Source organism: Meles meles, chromosome 16, assembly GCF_922984935.1.
Source record: "Meles meles chromosome 16, mMelMel3.1 paternal haplotype, whole genome shotgun sequence".
NCBI classification, from domain to species: domain Eukaryota; kingdom Metazoa; phylum Chordata; class Mammalia; order Carnivora; family Mustelidae; genus Meles; species Meles meles.
In genome coordinates, this window is record NC_060081.1 from 82,653,035 (window position 1) to 82,670,447 (window position 17,413).

At 56.7% G+C, this 17,413-nt stretch overlaps 2 protein-coding genes across 8 annotated transcripts in view; one reads left to right on the forward strand and one right to left on the reverse strand.

Annotated features, from left to right (window-relative positions):
• Positions 1-718: 718 nt before the first annotated feature.
• Positions 719-5,114, reverse strand: SAMD10 (sterile alpha motif domain containing 10). 7 transcript variants are annotated; one of them, XR_006815261.1, is made up of 6 exons: positions 4,985-5,114; positions 2,871-3,052; positions 2,622-2,793; positions 2,273-2,373; positions 1,902-2,058; positions 719-1,071 (listed from the first exon to the last, which is right to left on the reverse strand). XR_006815261.1 is itself a non-coding variant. In XM_045980276.1 (5 exons), exons 1-5 carry the CDS (start codon positions 5,073-5,075, stop codon positions 1,996-1,998), a joined length of 609 nt encoding a protein of 202 aa, XP_045836232.1. In that variant the 5' UTR covers positions 5,076-5,114; the 3' UTR covers positions 719-1,995. The 7 variants fall into 7 exon arrangements, 2 of the variants coding, with proteins under 2 accessions (XP_045836232.1, XP_045836231.1); XR_006815260.1 differs by having other exon boundaries at positions 719-1,249; XR_006815259.1 differs by having other exon boundaries at positions 719-1,627.
• A 1,490-nt stretch (positions 5,115-6,604) lies between these two features.
• PRPF6 (pre-mRNA processing factor 6) overlaps positions 6,605-17,413 on the forward strand; it is a 39,783-nt gene continuing 28,974 nt past the window's right edge. Inside the window, exons 1-6 of the mRNA XM_045980221.1 lie at positions 6,605-6,841; positions 8,235-8,403; positions 10,530-10,648; positions 12,756-12,834; positions 13,297-13,473; positions 13,703-13,858. Of these exons, the coding sequence (XP_045836177.1) occupies positions 6,771-6,841; positions 8,235-8,403; positions 10,530-10,648; positions 12,756-12,834; positions 13,297-13,473; positions 13,703-13,858 (771 nt within the window). The 5' untranslated portion in view covers positions 6,605-6,770. The remainder of the gene's footprint in view (positions 6,842-8,234; positions 8,404-10,529; positions 10,649-12,755; positions 12,835-13,296; positions 13,474-13,702; positions 13,859-17,413) is intronic.

Sequence of the window (17,413 nt, forward strand, 5' to 3'; positions counted from 1 at the left end):
GCGCTTAATGGGGACCCTGGAAGGTTGCCATATCAAATCCCTGGAACCCATGAATACGACCTTATTTGGAAAAAAAGGCCTTTGCTGGTCTGCCGAAGTGAAGGGTCTTGAGATGAGAAGACCATCCTGGGTTGTCCAGGTGGGCCTTAAATCCCCTGACAAGTTTCCCCGTGGGAGGGGTATTTGACATAGATAGAAAGTGACATGAGCAGAGGCTGGGGCAGAGTGACACACGGGAGCCCAGGAATCCCTGGGGCAGCCTCCAGGAGCTGGGAGAGGGGAGGGAGGCTCTACCCTGTGCTCCAGGAGGCAGCGTGACCCTGCTGGGTTTCAGACCCGTGGCCTGCATGGCCGGAACAGAATCCGTTTCCGCTGTGAGAAGCTTCCCGGTTGCGGTCCTTTGTTCTGGCGCCCCCGGAAAGTAACGCACCTGTGTCCGTGCGTCTGGGTGCAGTCCACAGGGCTGGGCCCAGGGTTCCCGCCTCTGCCGCTCCTCCCCACCTGGTCCTGAGGTCAACAGGTGCGCCCTCAAGATGCGACACCACTGCCCCCTAGTGGCCCTGCGGAGGGACCTGAACTGGGCACTGGGCACCTGAACTGGGCACTGGGCACTTCCCGCCCCCATGCCAACCAAGGCCCCTCCTGCTCCCCTCCCAGGGCTCTTCCCGCTCTGACACCCAGTTGGCTGGAGCCGAACACACACTTGGGGCACTTGAGAACCGGGTTTATTTCTGGTCTTTTTGTCAGAATATAAAAAAGCGCAAAACAAAGAAGACAAGACAAGAGCATGGGGCATGGGGGGCAAGACAAAGGAGGGAGAAGGTGGGGCAGTGATAGGAAAGACCCTCCGGGAAAGACAACGCTGCGATGGCACAGGGTGGGCTGGGACAATCAGGGTGGCCAGACAGGACACGGGGGCTTCCTGTATGGGCCTACAGGATGGAGGGCACCAGGCCAGTCGTCCAAATTCCATTCACCTGCAACAGCCAGCCTCCCACCTGGGGGCCAGCTCAGGGCACAGAGAAGAGGCTGGAGGCTCAGCCTCATGTGTCCCCGAGATTTCCAGAGTTCCTGAGGGAGGGGGAAGGCAAAGGAGCCAGAGGGTGGGGGGCTATCAGGACCACCCTCCCTGTCCCTCTCCGACAGCACCAGGCCCAAACATGGGCCCCCTGGCGCTGGCTGGGTCTCTGGTGGGTGCGTGTAGGGGATGCAGGCCTCAGGACCGGCTCGTCTGTGAACTGGGATTTTCCTGGGAAAGGAGCAGTGAGAACACACATGCCCCCAGATGTGCGGGGAGTGGGAGCCGGGTTCTCAAGCCTAAGGCTGCAACCCAGCTGAGCCCAGTCCTGGCTGTGGGGCCCTCATGGTGCTGAGTTAGGTCCCGGGCGCCTGAGCAGTCCCCAGACCTCTCTCACCTCGGTTCCTGGGAGTGGATAGGGGTGTGGTGAGGGTCAGAAATTGCGAGGGGGCCTTCTTGGCAGCAGCTGCTGCTGCTGTCTGGATGGGCGGGGGTAGGGCACGCGCCAAACGGAGCCTCCACAGGTTATCCCGCTTGTGCGGGCGATCCTCTAGGTGCTGGGTTAGGGTGTAGAACTGGACAAACGGGCAGACAGACAGACCTCTCGCCCTGGGGGAGGGCAGGATGCCCAGAGGAAGCGTGACTCAGCAGGCAGGAGGGGCACAGGCTTGGGTGTGGGTGAGGGGAATATAAATAACAGACTCCCTGGGAGGCTGGGGGAGTCACCAGACCCTGCTCTGGCTCCAGGTAGCTGCCCCGCATGCCGCCAGCAGCACCGAGGGTGGATTTCGGCTCAGGTCCCCAGAGGAAGGCCCACACCCACGCAGCCCCCACCTGCCCACAGCCCAGAACGCACAACTGGAGACGGCAATCCCGGCCCCACCTGTCCACTGGGCTGGGTCCAGCCCCTGGTGCCTCTGGCGGGGTCCGAGAGGGGCTGTGGGCCGGCTCTGCATCGCCCTTGCCACGGGCTCTGGTCACAGTGCTGGGGTCTGGGGTTCGAGCCTCAGGCGTCGGCTACGACGTGTTTCCGAAGGAGGCTAGGGGTGGGGGGTGAGGAGGGTGCAGGTCGCTGGCGCCTCCCTTCTGCCCTGGGCGCAAGACGGCTCTCGCTGGCGTCCTGCAGCTGCTCCCCCGCCCAGGTCAGCCCCCCCCCCCCCCCCCCCCCGAGCGCACAAGGGGCCCCCCTCCGTGTCTCTGCCCCCCCCACTGACCTTGGCTGAGCAGCTGCAGGCTCCGCCCCTCCTCGCGCACCTGCAGACGGAGCAGCTGCTGCAGCACCTCTTGCCGCTGGGCCTCCTGCGCCAGCCCCATCCGCTGCAGCTTCTCCCCGTTCAGGCGCAGCAGCGCCCGGCCTGAGAGCGAGCCACCGTCAGCGTCCGAGGGGCAGAGAGAGAGGAGGACACAGACAGACCCGAGCACGAGGACGGAAAGAGAGAGGCAGAGACACAGCGAGAAAGAGACAGGGAAGGAGGCTGAGAGGCCCCGGGAAGGCAGGCGGAAGCCAGGAGAACAGAGAAGCGACGAGGAGGAGGGGTTGGCCCCGCAGGAAACAGAGGAGAGAGGGAACGAGGGCTGCCTCCCCCCCAGCCCTGAAGGGCACCTGTGATGGCGTGCTGGGAGAAGGCCTCCACATAGACGAGGTAGTTGTGGGGACAGTGCTTCTTGAGCCACTTGCACACGTCCTGCTGACTCCACAGGGCCACGGGCCTTGTCAGGCCGCCCAGAGGGGGGCTTGTGCGGTACCGGCCGTAGGGGTCGGAGTACAGCCGGGCCTGTGGACGAGACGGGCAGCAGCTGCGGCGAGGGGGCGGGCAAGGCGGGGGCTGAGGCGGGTACGGTGCGTGGGTACCTGGGGGGCTTCCGTGCCCGGCTGCTGCAGGAGCTTGACTGGCCGGCCGCCGCCGGCCCTCTGGCTACGGGAATCATGCCACGTGAGGCTGGTGCCTGGTGTCCGAGGCGGGTGGCAGGGGATGCTCTCGGCAGACACCGTGTGTTCCAGGAGGGTTCGGCAGAAGCTCAAATGGGCAGCGGCTGCAGAGCATGGGTGCCCGGTCAGAGTGGTTGGGGCAGGGCCAGACGATCACCTCTCTGCACACCAGCTTCCTGCTCAACACACCCTCCAACAGAGCCACTTTCCCAATTAGAGGGTCCCACGTCCCCAAGGGTGGAAAGGAAATGTGCAAGAGCTGTCTTTAGTACCGCACGCAGTCCAAACACGACAAACTAGGAGCCTCTTTCCTTGTCTGTGTGCATCGTCCGTACTCTGAGGAGTGGACTGGGTTCTGCTTCGATTAGAGAGCCAGTGTGCCTACCAGGGAGCACAAGCCCCACAGTCTGCTGAGGGGCTTTCCTGAGACAGGCCTCACGTCACCCTTGCTTTGGGCTGACATAGGCTGAACCAGATCAGGTTCAGGGAACCAGACCAGGCTCCTATGTCCCGGGAGACCCTGCATGACGGCAACCATCTGAGTACGCTGCCTGCCCATCACCGCTAAAGGCACCCAGTTTCTGCGGCCACACCTGGCATTTGAGGCTCGGCTCCTGCCCTGCTGGGCTCATCTGCCGACCCATCGGTGAGAAGCCTGAATGAACTCTGGGCAAGCCGGCAGCCAGGGCGTCTGCTCTTCCACCTGCCCCAGGGCCCTTGGCCCAGGACGGCTCCTATGCATGGTGGGTGTCCAGTGGGCATGGGCTGCTCTGTGCAGGGGTGCAGGGCCCAGGCGCCGGCTCGGGGAGCCAAAGTGACACCTTGTGCCCTCTCTTCCCACACACACTTCATGATACTCAAGTTGTAGTTTTCCCATCATTCCTGCGCGTGTTGCTCGCACAGGTCACGGGAGGGCAGACACCCGAATGGTCACTTCCCAGCCCTTGCACAGGTCTTGGTAGGCCGGAGGTGTCCAGAAACACTGTGGATGGATGGGTGGTTGGAGAAAGGCTCTGTGTGGTGTCCACAAGTCAGTAGAACCTGGCAGAGGGTGGAAGACAAGCCCAGGCTTGCCTTCATCTCTATGGCATCTAGGTCCCAACTCAGCAGTCAGAAGCAGGTTCCTGGCCAGGGCCCTTGCCTCGCTGGCTCTCAGCGGTACAATGAGACACCCCCAACCATGGACACACCCCAAACCCCCAATTGAGGGCAGGGTTTGGGGATGTGCCCAGGAGGTCTCAGTAATGGGGAAAACACATTACCCCCCCTTACCCCCTAAGATTCCTTGGACTTAGCACCCCTCTTCTTTCTAACAACCTCAGGGAATTGAGCGAGCGCGGGTGACTCTAAATTTGAGGTCCGGGGTCAAACAGTAGGTGCGGCTGGTGTGGCCGCTGCCCGGATGTGCCTTCTAAAATCGTAGGAAAAGACTTATTCTAAGCTGGCATCTTTCAGGGCACAGGTTCCTGAGCCACTTGGCCTCACATCACAGGGCCTCACGGAGCCAGGCCAGGCCAAGGCAGGAACATGAAGCTCTGTGCTTCACCTGTCCGGGTCCAGCTGGGCCCCGCCCATTCCCTGCCGGTGCTCGGAGTAGGATCTCCCTCTTTCCGTCTGTCCGCCCGTCGTTCCGTCCCTCCCTCTTAGTCCCAACGTCAGAATTCCAGCATAAAATGGGGCGGGGGCGCCCAAGCCCAGCTGTGGCCTCGACCCTCTCGTGGCCCCACTGCTAGAGCTAGGGAAGGAAGGGCGCGCAAAGGAAAAGGTGACCGCGGGATGGTGCCAGTTTAAGGAGAGGAGCCCCAGCCGGTAACCTCCTCCAGGCCAAGGATGTGTTGATCCCCAAGGCCTGAGGCCACCCCCACCCCCCAGCTCAAGACAAAGACACCAGGGACCCCGTTCGGCCAGGACGCGCCCCCCCACCCCCCACTCCGCGCCAAGCCGCAGCTTGGAGTCCGCCAGATCCTGCTCCCGCCCCTCCCGGTTCCCGAGCCCCCAACCGCGATATCCCCGCGCCCTGGTCCAGCCCTGCTCACCGTCCACATCCCGGCGCTCCCCGAAGCCGGCACGCACAGCCCCGGCGCGGCCTCGCGGGGGGCTCAGCTTGGTCCTCAGCTCCGTGAACATGGGGCCCAAGGATTCCGGGCCCGAGCACACGCCCCTCGCCGGGCGCACGGCGGCCGGTGTGGCCGGCGGGGAACGCGCGCCGCTGCCCCGCCCCAGCCGGCCCCGCGCCCGAGCCGGTCCCCGCGCCCGGCGAGTCTGCGCGGCGAGGCACCTGCCTGTGAGCCCTGAGAGCCGGGCGCGCTCCGGGAGCTCCGAGGTGTGTCGGCCGCGCGCAAAGGTCTGCGTACGCAAAGGGTGTCTGCCCGGGGAAGGGGCGACCTCGAATACCTGGGTACGGCCTCAAGGACAAGTGACTCTGGGCACCTTTAGGGGGTCCAGACGTCTGGAGGGGCCTCACTTCCTTATTGATCGTCCCCGCGGGGAGGGAGGGGGCAGGAGAGGAGCGTCCTGCCTGCTCCTGGGATGGCCTGTCCACTGGGGCCCAGGGTCAATGGCTAGACCGACCCCGCTCAACCATTCCCCTCCATTCTGCTCCCTCGGCTGACGGACTCAGCCCTCCGTTCACGCGCTCTCCAGAGCTCTCTCCCTCCAACGCGCGCTTGCTTCCCTAGACCCTGGCCGACCCCCCCAACGCGAGCTCCGGGAAGGCCGCCCGGCGGGGTCTCTCCCTTCCCCGGTGCCCCGGACTCTGACTCAGCGCCCAGGAGGCGGCCCGGAAAGCCGTTCGGCTGGGAATGGGGGGGAGCGAGGAGTCCCGCGGAGGCTGCAGGCCAGAGGGATGTGCTGCCCTCGGGGCTCCCCGGGAAGGGCTCGGGGGAGGCCGGAGGCGGTCGCGCAGCAGCAGGAGCGACGGCGCACGGAGGCGCGCGCGTGCACCCGGAACAGGAGCCCGGGCCGTCCGACCGGCAGCCGAGCCGCGGCACGCTCCGGACACCCGCGCGGCGGCCAGGCGCGCCCCCGGGCCAGCACCGGGGCCCGGCACGCCGCCTGCATTTACTTATTCCCGCCAACGCGCCTTCCGGGGGCTGCACCTCCGCCCTCCCCGCCACGTTCAGGGTCTGGCGGCGGCGGCGGCGGCGGCGGCGGAGCCTGGACCGGGACCCGGGCCCGAGCCGCGGCTCCGCAGTCTGGGCGCCGAGAGCTCGAGCCCGCACGCCGGGGCACACGCAGACGGGTGCGCTCCCAGCCACGACACGCGCCCCCGCAGCAGCCGTCCGCGGCCGAACAGCGGTGCGGCTCCGCCCGGACGGGTCAGCAGGGCCAGCCCCGGGGCCAGCCCCACTCTGAGGGGAGGCGAACGGCTAGACCCGATTCCGGGGGGTCCTGGGCGGCGGGGGTGCCTGGGGGGCACCGGCCCCGCTCCTACGGGACTACGTGGCGCGGTGCGGGCGCGCAGTGAGGAAGGCGGCCCCAGGCTCAGTTCGAGGGCCCGCACGGTTTCCCCGCGAGGCTGCAGCTCCTGCACGTCTCCAGCAGGGCCGCCCGCACACCTCCCCACGGGCGGGCGCCTCGCGCATGCGCCTGTCACATCCCCTCGCCGCCGACGCGGCCGGAAGTCGCTCTTCGGGAACTTCCGCCCGGGGACGGCAGGGTAGGCGGGGCCTCGTGCTCCCCGCGAGCTCTGCTTCCGGGTCGCGGGTGACGCAGGTCCCGCCGGCGCTTCCTGCTGAGGAACCGGGGTGGTCGGTGGTGTTTCCAGCCTGCGGCCGCGGCTGCCATCCGATCCCTTCCCGGCCCCTCGTCATCACCGGCGCCATGAACAAGAAGAAGAAGCCGTTCCTGGGCATGCCCGCGCCGCTCGGCTACGTGCCGGGGCTGGGCCGGGGGTGAGGCCTGGGGCGAGCCGCGCTCGGGGGGGGGGGCGGGGGCGCGCGGCGGGCGGCGGGGCGGGCGGGCCGTGCGCTGGGGGCGGGCGGCGGGCGGCGCCACCGGGAGGAGAAGCGCGGGCGCGGCTCTGTGGCTCGGCTTCAGCCGCCTTCGGTCTCTGAGGCGCGATCGGGCGACTCCTCGAGCTGTGGGGGAGCCGCGGGCGCCCACGTCGTCTGAGGCGCGAGCCGTGCTTGCCTGCGCTGCTGCTCGTCCTGCAGCGCGCGGGGAAACGCTCCGCCCCGCAGGTCGGCGTGTGCGGGACCGGGGCGGGGTCTCCGGGGCCTGGCGCGCGCGGGGCTACCGTAAACTGTCGAATAAATGAGCAGCACCGTGGTCCCGTCTGTCTGGTCATTCGTTCGTTGAGGACGACACCGGTCTCCTTGTGGGGTGGGGTGTCGGCCTCCGTGGGGAACACGCGGCCTTACTTGGGGACACCTTCTTCCGAGGACCCGCAGTCGGCTAGGCGATGCGCGTTCCCAAGCGCACAGGAGCAGCGGAGTGGGCGTCTGGGAGTGGCAGCCATCAGGGGACGCTCTGCGCCGCTGCGGCCGCGCCCCACTTGGTAGAAGAGCTGCATTTAGGGTGTAGAAACGTGGTGGGGTCAGAGGAGAAGCTGACGTTTCGTGTGTTGGGTAGTTCGGCAAAAAAAGGCCCGGCTTGGAGGAAGACGAGGGACTTTCAAAGAGTTTGTGTGATTGGAGTGTTGGGGAGTGGGGTCGTGGGATCGGAGGGGCGGGAGCTGCAGGAGAGACTGAGCTTCCAAGTGCCCGGTCAGAGCTGGGTTGAAGCAGCAGGAAGGCCGGAGGCCGCGAGGCTAACTTGGTTCCCAGCTGGGATGGGAGTCCAGGTTTGGGGAGGACGGACTTCGCAGGTGGACTCCCAGACCTTGATGACTGAGGGGGCGGAGCAGGAGGGCAAGGGAGGCAAAGGGAGGCTGTGGTGCCTGCCATGGTTCTGGGGTGGCCCCGCAGCCATCAGCTGAGACAGCCTAGGGCCTCTGCAGGATGAACACGGGAGAGGAATTCCGACTGGGTCAGGCTGGGTTGGAGGGCCGGGTGGGGAGATGATCAGCAGGTTGTTAGAAGTGGGAGCCTGGACGTTGGGAGGAGGGAGGGCTGATGCTCTGGTGCATCTCTTTCGGAGAGTGTGGGGTGGTGACCTCCTCAGGGTGGGTCGCAAGTTTCTCACCTGGTAATGTGGGAGAGCACAGCGTGCCTCGTTGGTTGCTCCCTGGATCCTCGGCAGTTTCTCAGCGACGTTGGAGAAGGAGGTGTTGTTAGTGAGGACTGTGGAGGGAAGAGCAAAGGAACAAGGTCACCCAGGTGAATGGGGGTCTTGGGTCTCCTGCAGCGCCACCGGCTTCACCACCCGGTCAGACATCGGGCCCGCCCGCGACGCGAATGACCCTGTGGATGACCGCCATGCGCCCCCAGGCAAGAGGACCGTCGGGGACCAGATGAAGAAAAGCCAGGCTGCAGATGACGATGACGAGGATCTGAATGACACCAACTATGATGAGGTGACTTGCGGTGCACCCCAGCCAGGGTTCAGGCCGGCCGGCCAGCTTCTTAACCAGTGTGCTCAGGGAGGCGGACGCGTCCAGGGTTTCGGCCCGTTTCCAGGGTGTCTTCAGCACAGTGGGAGAGGGGAACAGGGAGTCAGGGAAAGAAGTGTGCATCTTGTTTCTTCAGGAGAGACGCTCTGGCACTCGGGTTTTGTCTCCGCTGGTCCTTGATGCGAATTCTAAGTGGCATTAGTGATGGTACTCGAGTACTTTGTGTCCGTGCGCGCTCTGACGTCATTGGCGTTGGGTCAGTTGAAGTCTTCTTCAGGTGTGTCCCGACAGAAGTTTGCTCGGAGATAGAGATTTTTAAAATTTCAATTCTGAAATGATTGAAAACTTCCAAGGAGCTTGCAAAAACAGTATAGGCAATTCCTGCGTACCCCCACTAGCTGTGACTTCAGTACAGTTGCTGACATGGCGAGGTCGTCTCTGTAGGTCTTGCTGAATTCCACTGGTTTTCCGCTGGTGTCTGTTTCTGATCCACGACCCTGCGTCGCTTGTACTTGGGTCTCTTAGTGTCTTCCCATTGGGGTAGCCCCTCCGTCTTTCACACCCATGACACCTTTGGTTTTTTAAACATTTTATTTATTTGACAGAATCACAACTAGGCAGAGAGGCAGGCAGAGAGAGGGGGGAAGCAGGCCCCCTGCTGAGCAGAGAGCCCGATGCGGGTCTCAATCCCAGCACCCTGAGATCATGACCTGAGCCGAAGGCAGAGGCTTTAACCCACTGAGCCACCCAGGCGCCCCGACACTTTTTTTTTTTTAAAGGTTTATTTTTATTATTTTTTAGAGAAAGTGCATGCGTACACACAATTGGCAGGGGCAGACGGAGGAGGAGAGAGGATCTTTTCTTTTAAAAATTCTTATTATATTAGTCACCATAAAGTACATTATTAATTTTTAACGTGGTGTGCCGTGATTCAATGTTTGCATGTTCCATGGACCCAGTGCTCCATGCAATCCGTGCCCTCCTTCATACCCACCACCAGGCTCACCCATCCCCCCCCACCAAAATCCTCCGTTTGATTCCCAGAGTCCATAGTCTCTCATAGTTCCACTCCCTCCCATCCCCCCCTGTAGTTTTCCCTTCCTTCTCTTAATGTCCTCAGTGCTACTCTTTATGTTATGTAAATAAGCGAAACCGTGTGATAATGGTTTTTCTCTGCTTGACTTACTTCACTCAGCATGATCCCCTCCAGTCCCCTGTCCATGTTGATGCAGATGCCGGGTGTTCATCCTTTGTGACCGCCGAGTAGTCTTCCCTATACGTGAACCACAGCTTTATCCGTCTGTTGAAGGGCATCTCGGCTCCTTCCACAGTCTGGCTCTCATGGATGTTGCTGCTATGAGCATTGGCGTGCACGTGCCCCTTTTCACTACATCTGTATCTTTGGGGTAAATACCCATAGTGCAATTGCTCGGTCGTAGGGTAGCTGTATTTTTAACGTTTTGAGGAACCTCCACACTGCTTCCCAAAGTGGCTGCACCACCTAGCACTCCCACCGACAGTGTGAGAGTGCTCCCCTTTTCGGGGAGAGAGAATCTTTTTTTTTTTTTTTTTTTTAAGATTTTATTTATTTGTTTGACAGACAGAGATTTCAAGTAGGCAGAGAGGCAGGCAGAGAGAGAGAGAGGAGGAAGCAGGCTGCCTGCTGAGCAGAGAACCCGACGCGGGGCTCGATCCCAGGACCCTGGGATCATGACCTGAGCCGAAGGCAGAGGCTTTAACCCACTGAGCCACCCAGGCGTCCCACTGGGAGAGAGAATCTTAAGCAGACTCCCTGCGGATCCCGCAACCCGATGCGGGGTTCCATCTCATGATCCCGACATCATGACCTGAGCCAAAATCAAGTGTCAGACGCTCAACCAGCCGAGCCACCCAGGTGCCCCTAACCCCACCCCCCAGCCCCATGGCGCGTCTGTAGAACACTGGTGAGTCATTTTGCTTTCCCTCATTCCGGGTTGTCTGATTGGAAACAGTCATTCAGCAAGCATTTTCTAACGAGAGGTGTTCTTTGTTTCTGCTCGAGGGGATTGTGCTGGAGGAAAAGCTGACCCTTGGTGTTGTTTTGTGCTTAGTTTAATGGCTATGCTGGGAGCCTCTTCTCAAGTGGGCCCTATGAAAAAGACGACGAGGAAGCAGATGCTATTTATGCCGCTCTAGATAAAAGGATGGATGAAAGAAGAAAAGAAAGAAGGTAAGAGAAATGAATGCCCTTTACACTATGATTACCCAACTTTATTTGTCTGACATGTTTTAAATATATTTTTTAAAAGAAGATTTTGTTTTGAGAGTGAGAGAGAACAGGAGCGAGTACAAGTAAGGCAGAGGCAGAGGGGGAGGGAGAGCAGGCTCCTTGCTGAGCAGGGAGCCCGGCACAGGGCTTGGTCCCAGGACCCTGAGATCACGACCCAAACCAAAGGCAAACGCTTAACTGACTAGGCCACCCACGTGCCCCTATCTTATTTTATCTTATTTTATTTTACTGTTTTAAGTGAGCTCTGCACCCAGCATGGAGCACGGTATGGGGCTCAAACTCAAGACCTGAGCTTAAATCAAGAGTCAGACGGTTAGCTGACTGAGCCACCCAGGTGCCCCTGTCTATTTATTTATAAAGATTTTATTGTTTTTTTTTAAGATTTTATTTATTTATTTGAGAGAGAGAGACAGGGAGAGAGGGAACACAAACAGGGGAGCAGGGGAGGGAGAAGCAGGCTTCCCGCTGCGCGGGGAGCCTGATGTAGGGCTTGATGCCAGGACCCTGGGATCATGACCTGAGCCGAAGGCAGATGCTTAACGACTGAGCCACCCAGACGCCTCATAATGATTTTATTTTTAAGTAATCTGTACACTTGTGGGGCTCAGACTCACAATTCTGAGATCAAGAGTCACACGTTCTCCTGATGAGCCAGCCAGATACCCCTATATTTATCCAACTTTAAAAGAAAGTTGTGCTTTGGTATATTTCAGACATGGACAGAAGTTGCAAGCGTAGTATGTGTGTCTGCTCAGCTCTCAGGCAGCCTGGATCTCGGTTTGGGGCAGCCACACTTGGAGAAACACCAGGCTACTAGAGAGTAATCGTAGGGACTAGAGTGGAGAGCTTAAGATTTCTGTGGCTTTCCAGAAAGGGATGGAATTTGGGGGATTATTCTGACCACAAGTGAGGATTACTGTCTTCTTTGAGATGGGTGTAGTGGTGTCGATTAATGTATTTTAAGTAATTAGGAAGTTCAGTGAAGAGGACAAATGAATATATAAATCCTCGCAGGCAGGGCTTGTGTCTTGAGAACGTCATTCCACACGTCCATGTTGGGACACACCTGTGTGGATTTAGGCTGTGCTGGTGGGGACAGACTGTAGTGAGCTGGAGGGGGCAGGCGACCTCTTCCTTGGGGGCCTGCTCAAGAGAAGACTATTCGTGGCGCTCATGTTTATTTGTGGGGCTCTCAGGTGGGTGTCTTGCTCTGACATTTGGTCTAGCAACATTTTTTTTTTTTTTAAAGATTTTATTTATTCGACAGACAGAGACCACAAGTAGGCAGAGAGGCAGGCAGAGAGAGAGAGAGGAGGAAGCAGGCTCCCTGCTGTGCAGAGAGCCCGATGCGGGGCTCGATCCCAGGACCCATGACCCGAGCTGAAGGCAGAGGCTTAACCCACTGCGCCACCCAGGCGCGCCTAGCAACATTTTTTAAAAGATTTTATTTGCTTATTTGAGCAAGAGAGCACGTGCAGAAGGGGTTGAGGGGTGGGGCAGAGGGAGAGGGAGAAGCGGACTGCCTGCCGAGCAGGGAGGCTGACGCAGGCTCGATTCCAGGACGCTGAGATCATGACCTGAGCCAAAGGCAGACACTTAACGGACTGAGCCACCCAGGGGCCCCGAGGGTTAGCAGATTTGTTTATTGCTGTTACCGCAGCACCTGGTGCGGTGAGGCACACGCACTGCTTGGAGGCGGCAGAGGCAGTGACAGGCAGAGAGTCGGACGGGCAGCTGGGACGGTGCCAGCCTCCCGCAGTCTTCCTAAGGCGGCCCCACCTTTGGAATTTTGTAGAAGTTTCAAGCTGTAAATACACTCACGTTCCAATACGAGTATTTGTATCAGAGTAAGACAACTTGTTTTTATTTTCGTGAGTCTCTGCCTCCTTCCGTTTGGGGAACGACCGAGTAAGCGTGCTCCTGGACGTGCTGCAGCGGCTGCGTGCACGGGGCTGCGCTTCCCGTGATGCAGTTACGCTACTGAGATGACTTTTCCTTAGAATGGGTTTCCAGTATCTCTAACGCATGCACACATTTTACTTCCTAGGGAGCAAAGGGAGAAAGAAGAAATTGAGAAATACCGTATGGAACGCCCCAAAATCCAACAGCAGTTCTCAGACCTCAAAGTACGTGGATGGATAGCATGCACCTAACCTGCTCAGCATAGAACTGGGTAGAATTGATGAGACTTTACTAACTTTGCTTTTTTGGTCTTTATTAAACTCAGATGGGAGAGGAAGGTTCCTGCTTTAGTGTGTTTAACTTTGTGAGTTATGTGTGTAAAAACGTCCCTTCTCCCTCCACTGAAAAAAAATGGGACACGTGAACTTACTTTCTTGGCAGCTTTAACTGTTTGTACGTAAGGTTTCCGCACTGCACCTTCTGGGCTTTGGCAGAACAATTTCCATTTGAGTGAGGTAGAGCAGATCCAGCAAATTGAATTTCTAGGTAAAGTAGATCATTTCTGCACCAAAATTCTTTCTAAACCGTGACAGTTTGGGGGTTTAGGGGTCAAGGAGAGCATAGTTTTTCTTGTGCATATGAGATTTTGCCAGAGAATCAACGTTTTGGGGGGCACATGTTTCCAGAGGAAGTTAGCGGAAGTCACGGAGGAAGAGTGGCTGAGCATTCCTGAGGTCGGCGACGCCAGAAACAAGCGTCAGCGGAACCCGCGCTATGAGAAGCTGACTCCCGTTCCCGACAGTTTCTTTGCCAAACACTTACAGACTGGAGAGAGCCATACTTCAGTGGATCCCCGACAGACTGTGAGCATCAGAAGAGAGGCAGATAGGTCTTCAGTTTGGTTAGGTGGGTGGTAGTGGGAGCCATGCGTGGTGGTGCAGTAAGTGTGTCTGTAGTTCCGAAGCTGGGCTGTGCGGAGTCTGCGCGGCCGCAAGTCTGTCACGCTGCAATGGAAAGATGGCAGGGTTGGTAGGATTCTTCTGCATGAAGATGCAATCCAGTGTTTTTTGTCCTCCCCGCCCCCACCCCCAGCAATTTGGAGGTCTTAACACACCCTATCCAGGCGGACTGAACACTCCATACCCAGGTGGGATGACACCTGGTCTGATGACACCTGGCACAGGTGACCTGGACATGAGGAAGATAGGCCAAGCAAGGAACACGCTGATGGACATGAGGCTGAGCCAGGTGAGTCTTGTCATGTAACATTTTCCTATAGATTAAGAAAATTGTTTTCTGGGGCACCTGGGTGGCTCAGTGGGTTAAGCCTCTGCCTCTGGCTCAGGTCATGATCCCAGGGTCCTGGGATCGAGCCCCGCATCGGGCTCTCTACTCAGCGGGGAGCCTCCTTCCTTCCTCTCTTTCTGCCTGCCTCTCTGCCTACTTGTGACCTCTCTCTGTCAAATAAATAAATAAAATCTTTAAAAAAAAATTTAAGAAAATTGTTTTCTGATTATAAAACTGATCTATGTCAGTGGAAAGTTCATCTTTCTAAGTCCTTTATCACAAGATAGCAGACCAGAGACGGTGTAGTTTCTTTTCCCGTCATAAAGATCGGCAGGACCCCGCATGCACATGGGTGTGTGTATCCGCCCCCAGCTCCTGCATGGGTGCAGTGTGGCCCGTGTGGCACTCCCGCCCCCCTCTTGGGGCTTGAGGACTGTTGCAGCTGACAGAGGGCAGCCTGGCAGGCAGGCTGAATCAAGGCGCCGAGGACAGACTGCGTGCCTGCTGTTGCTGAAGCTTAGTCCCTCTGTCCTTAATGCAGAAATCAAGTGCGTGTGTACGTGCGCAGTGGAATGTCACTCAGCCATACGAAAGAATGAGATCTTGTCATTTACAGCAGTATGGGTGGGCCCAGAATGCTAAGTGAAATAAGTCAGAAAAAGATAAATACCATATGACTTGATTTATGTGTGGACTTTAAAAAACAAAACAAATGAATAAACCCACCAACCAAAAACCAGACTCTGAAACACAGAGAACAGGTTGGTGGTTGCCCAGATGGAGTGGGGGTGGTTGGGTGAAATGAAGGGGATTGAGAGGTACAAACCTCTGCTCATAAAGCACGTCATGGAGATGAAAAGGGCAGTGTAGGGAATGTGGTCAGTAACGTAATGTATGGTGACCGCGTTTATGGGGCGAACACTGATGGATGAAGTCGTCGAATCATTGTCACATACCTATTCTTCATTGTCTGTGAATTACGCTTCAGTAAAAAAAAAAGTCAAGTGCACATAACTCTCTGCCTGCACTTGAGTGAATTGTTCAGTTCTCTAGAAGACCCTTTCTAATTACGACATGCACACCAGAAACCATGAAGCAAAAGACTTTCAAATTGGATTTGGAGACAAGTTAAAAACTGTGTAGCAGACGGCACTGTAAAGTCAGAAGACACGAACGGGGAAGAAGAGTGCTCGTATGCTGGACTGCCGGTGGGGGCTTGTGCGTGTAGCTCTGCTGTGCACACGCAGATGCCTTTGCACACACTTAAGGGATTCCCAGGGCTGCTCACTCACACCACTAGGGCATGAAATGGGTGTGCAGTGGGAGCTTCGTGTTGAATGATTTTAAGAAAAGCTTTCACATGGATGTGGAAAGTTGGTGTAGTATTCAGCCATTACTGTTTGAGGCAGTGGGAAGCTTGTACATTTTAAAGATTTTTTTTTTAATTTATTTATTTGACAGATCACAAGTAGATAGAGAGGCAGGCAGAGAGAGAGAGGAGGAAGCTGGCTCCCTGCTGAGCAGAGAGCCCGATGTGGAGCTCGATCCCAGGACCCTGAGATCATGACCCGAGCCGAAGGCAGAGGCCTTAACCCACTGAGCCTCCCAGGCGCCCCAAACTTGTACATTTTAATTGAGTTTTTACTATACTTACATTCTTTATGGTGAGCAGATATTTTATAATAAAAATAAGTAGCTTGTAAATTTAAAAAACTACAGGTTTTTATGTTCCTGGCTGTGTATTTTATAAATTGGAAAGTAGTTCACTGTTTATGGGTATCACGATTCAATTTTTGAGGGGTTTTTTTGGGTTTTTACTTTTTTTGCTATGACAGTATTTTGGTGACCCTCTCGTGATTCCATCATTTAAGTAAACATAGTTGTAGTATCTTTAAACTGGAGTTAATGGATTTTTTTTTTCACTTAAATACTAAATTGTCTCTTGGCATTTCAGCGTCTGCGAGCGCTGAGTTGAGGGCATTGCTTCTCTTGTCCTCATTGATCTGAGGGCAGACACCTGCCCCCACCCCTCTAATAAGCAAGCTCAGTTTAGTTTTGGGTTTTGTTAGTGGTAAGGTCGAGCATCTTTTCTAGTGTGTTAGTCAGTCTTTGGCAGTTCTGTGACAAGCTTTTTTTGGTCATTTGCTCTGCCCATTTCCCTCCTAAGTCTGTTTTGATAAGAATCAGCATTTCTTTTGCATGTGTCTTGTAGCTGTCACTCTTCTAGACTTATCTGTGGAATGTAAAAAAGAACTTCATTTCTTTTAAGATTTTATTTATTTTTATCAGAGATAGCGAGGCGGGGAGCGCAGGCAGGGGGAGCTGGAGAGGGAGAAGCCAGAGGGCTGCTGCTCAGTCGCTGGAGCATGTGACTCTTGATCTAAGGGTCCTGAGTGCAAACCCCATGTTGGGCACAGAACTTACTTGGGGGTGGGGGTGGGCGGGAATAGAGCCCAGAAATGCGGTCGACTGATCTCAGACGAAGGCGTGAAGGCAACGTGACGGCGCAAGGACGGCCTCTTCTGCGAACAGTGCTGGACGTCCCGTGCGGACTCACACCCGCTGCTGCTCGAGCAGCTGTCCAGCCAGGCGCCCCGGCTCTCTGCTGTCCCACTGATGTATTTGTCTAGTGTTTCGGCGTCACACACACTGTCTTGGTTTCTGTGGCTCCGCAGTAGGTCTTGAAGTCGGCGGCAGTATCCCTCTGGCTTTGTGCTGCTCCGGGGTCTCCTTGGCTCCGGTGGGTCTTTGTTTCTCCGTGGAAACGCTGGAATCGCCTTTCGCAGAATGGCTTGCTGGTGTTTTATCTGTCACATAAATGGATAAAATCTTTAAAAAAAAAAAAAAAGTAGGACAACTGGAACTCAACAGTTTGTGATCACAAATTTCATATCTATAAGACAAAAATACGTATTTTAAAAAAGAGATCATAAAAACCCCATAAAAAATACTTAAGATAAGTCTACTTAAAATGAGTGAAACCTAGAAATTATAAAGTAAAAGATTATCAACCAGCAATTCATTATACCATTCCCTCTGGCTGTGAGTCTTAAAATTACCATGATAAAAAACTTCAAAAAACCCACAAGCAGAACATGGGCAGAGAGTGCTAGGGCATACAGCAAGACAAGAAAAGGAGGAAAGTGGCACAGACTGGGATGGAAAAGATAAAGTTCTGTCTGCAGGTAACTGTTGATGTAGAAAACCAAAGAAGCAACATAAAAACGATTTTAGCAAGGCTACAGAACACAAGGTTGATATAAAGAAGTCACTTTTTTTAAAGATTTTTATGTATTTATTTGACAGACAGAGATCACAAGCAGGCAGAGAGGCAGGCAGAGAGAAAGGAGGAAGCAGGCTCCCCGCAGAGTAGAGAGCCCGATGCGGGACTCGATCCCGGGACTCCGGGATCATGACCTGAGCCGAAGGCAGAGGCTTAACCCACTGAGCCACCCAGGCGCCCCCAGTTGTCCTACTTTTATAGTTTCCATATTCACTGGGGATCAGAATTGTGGG

Bases quoted from the DNA above. Each gene is read 5' to 3' on its own strand.
- SAMD10 (XM_045980276.1), bottom strand. From the start codon at position 5,075: ATGTTCACGGAGCTGAGGACCAAGCTGAGCCCCCCGCGAGGCCGCGCC. The intron at 2,374-2,621 runs GTGCCCTTCAGG...GCTCGCTCTCAG, and splicing joins CTCCCAGCACGCCATCACAG to GCCGGGCGCTGCTGCGCCTG. The intron at 2,059-2,272 runs GTGCGCGAGGAG...CCCCACCCCTAG, and splicing joins AGCAGCTGCTCCGTCTGCAG to CCTCCTTCGGAAACACGTCG.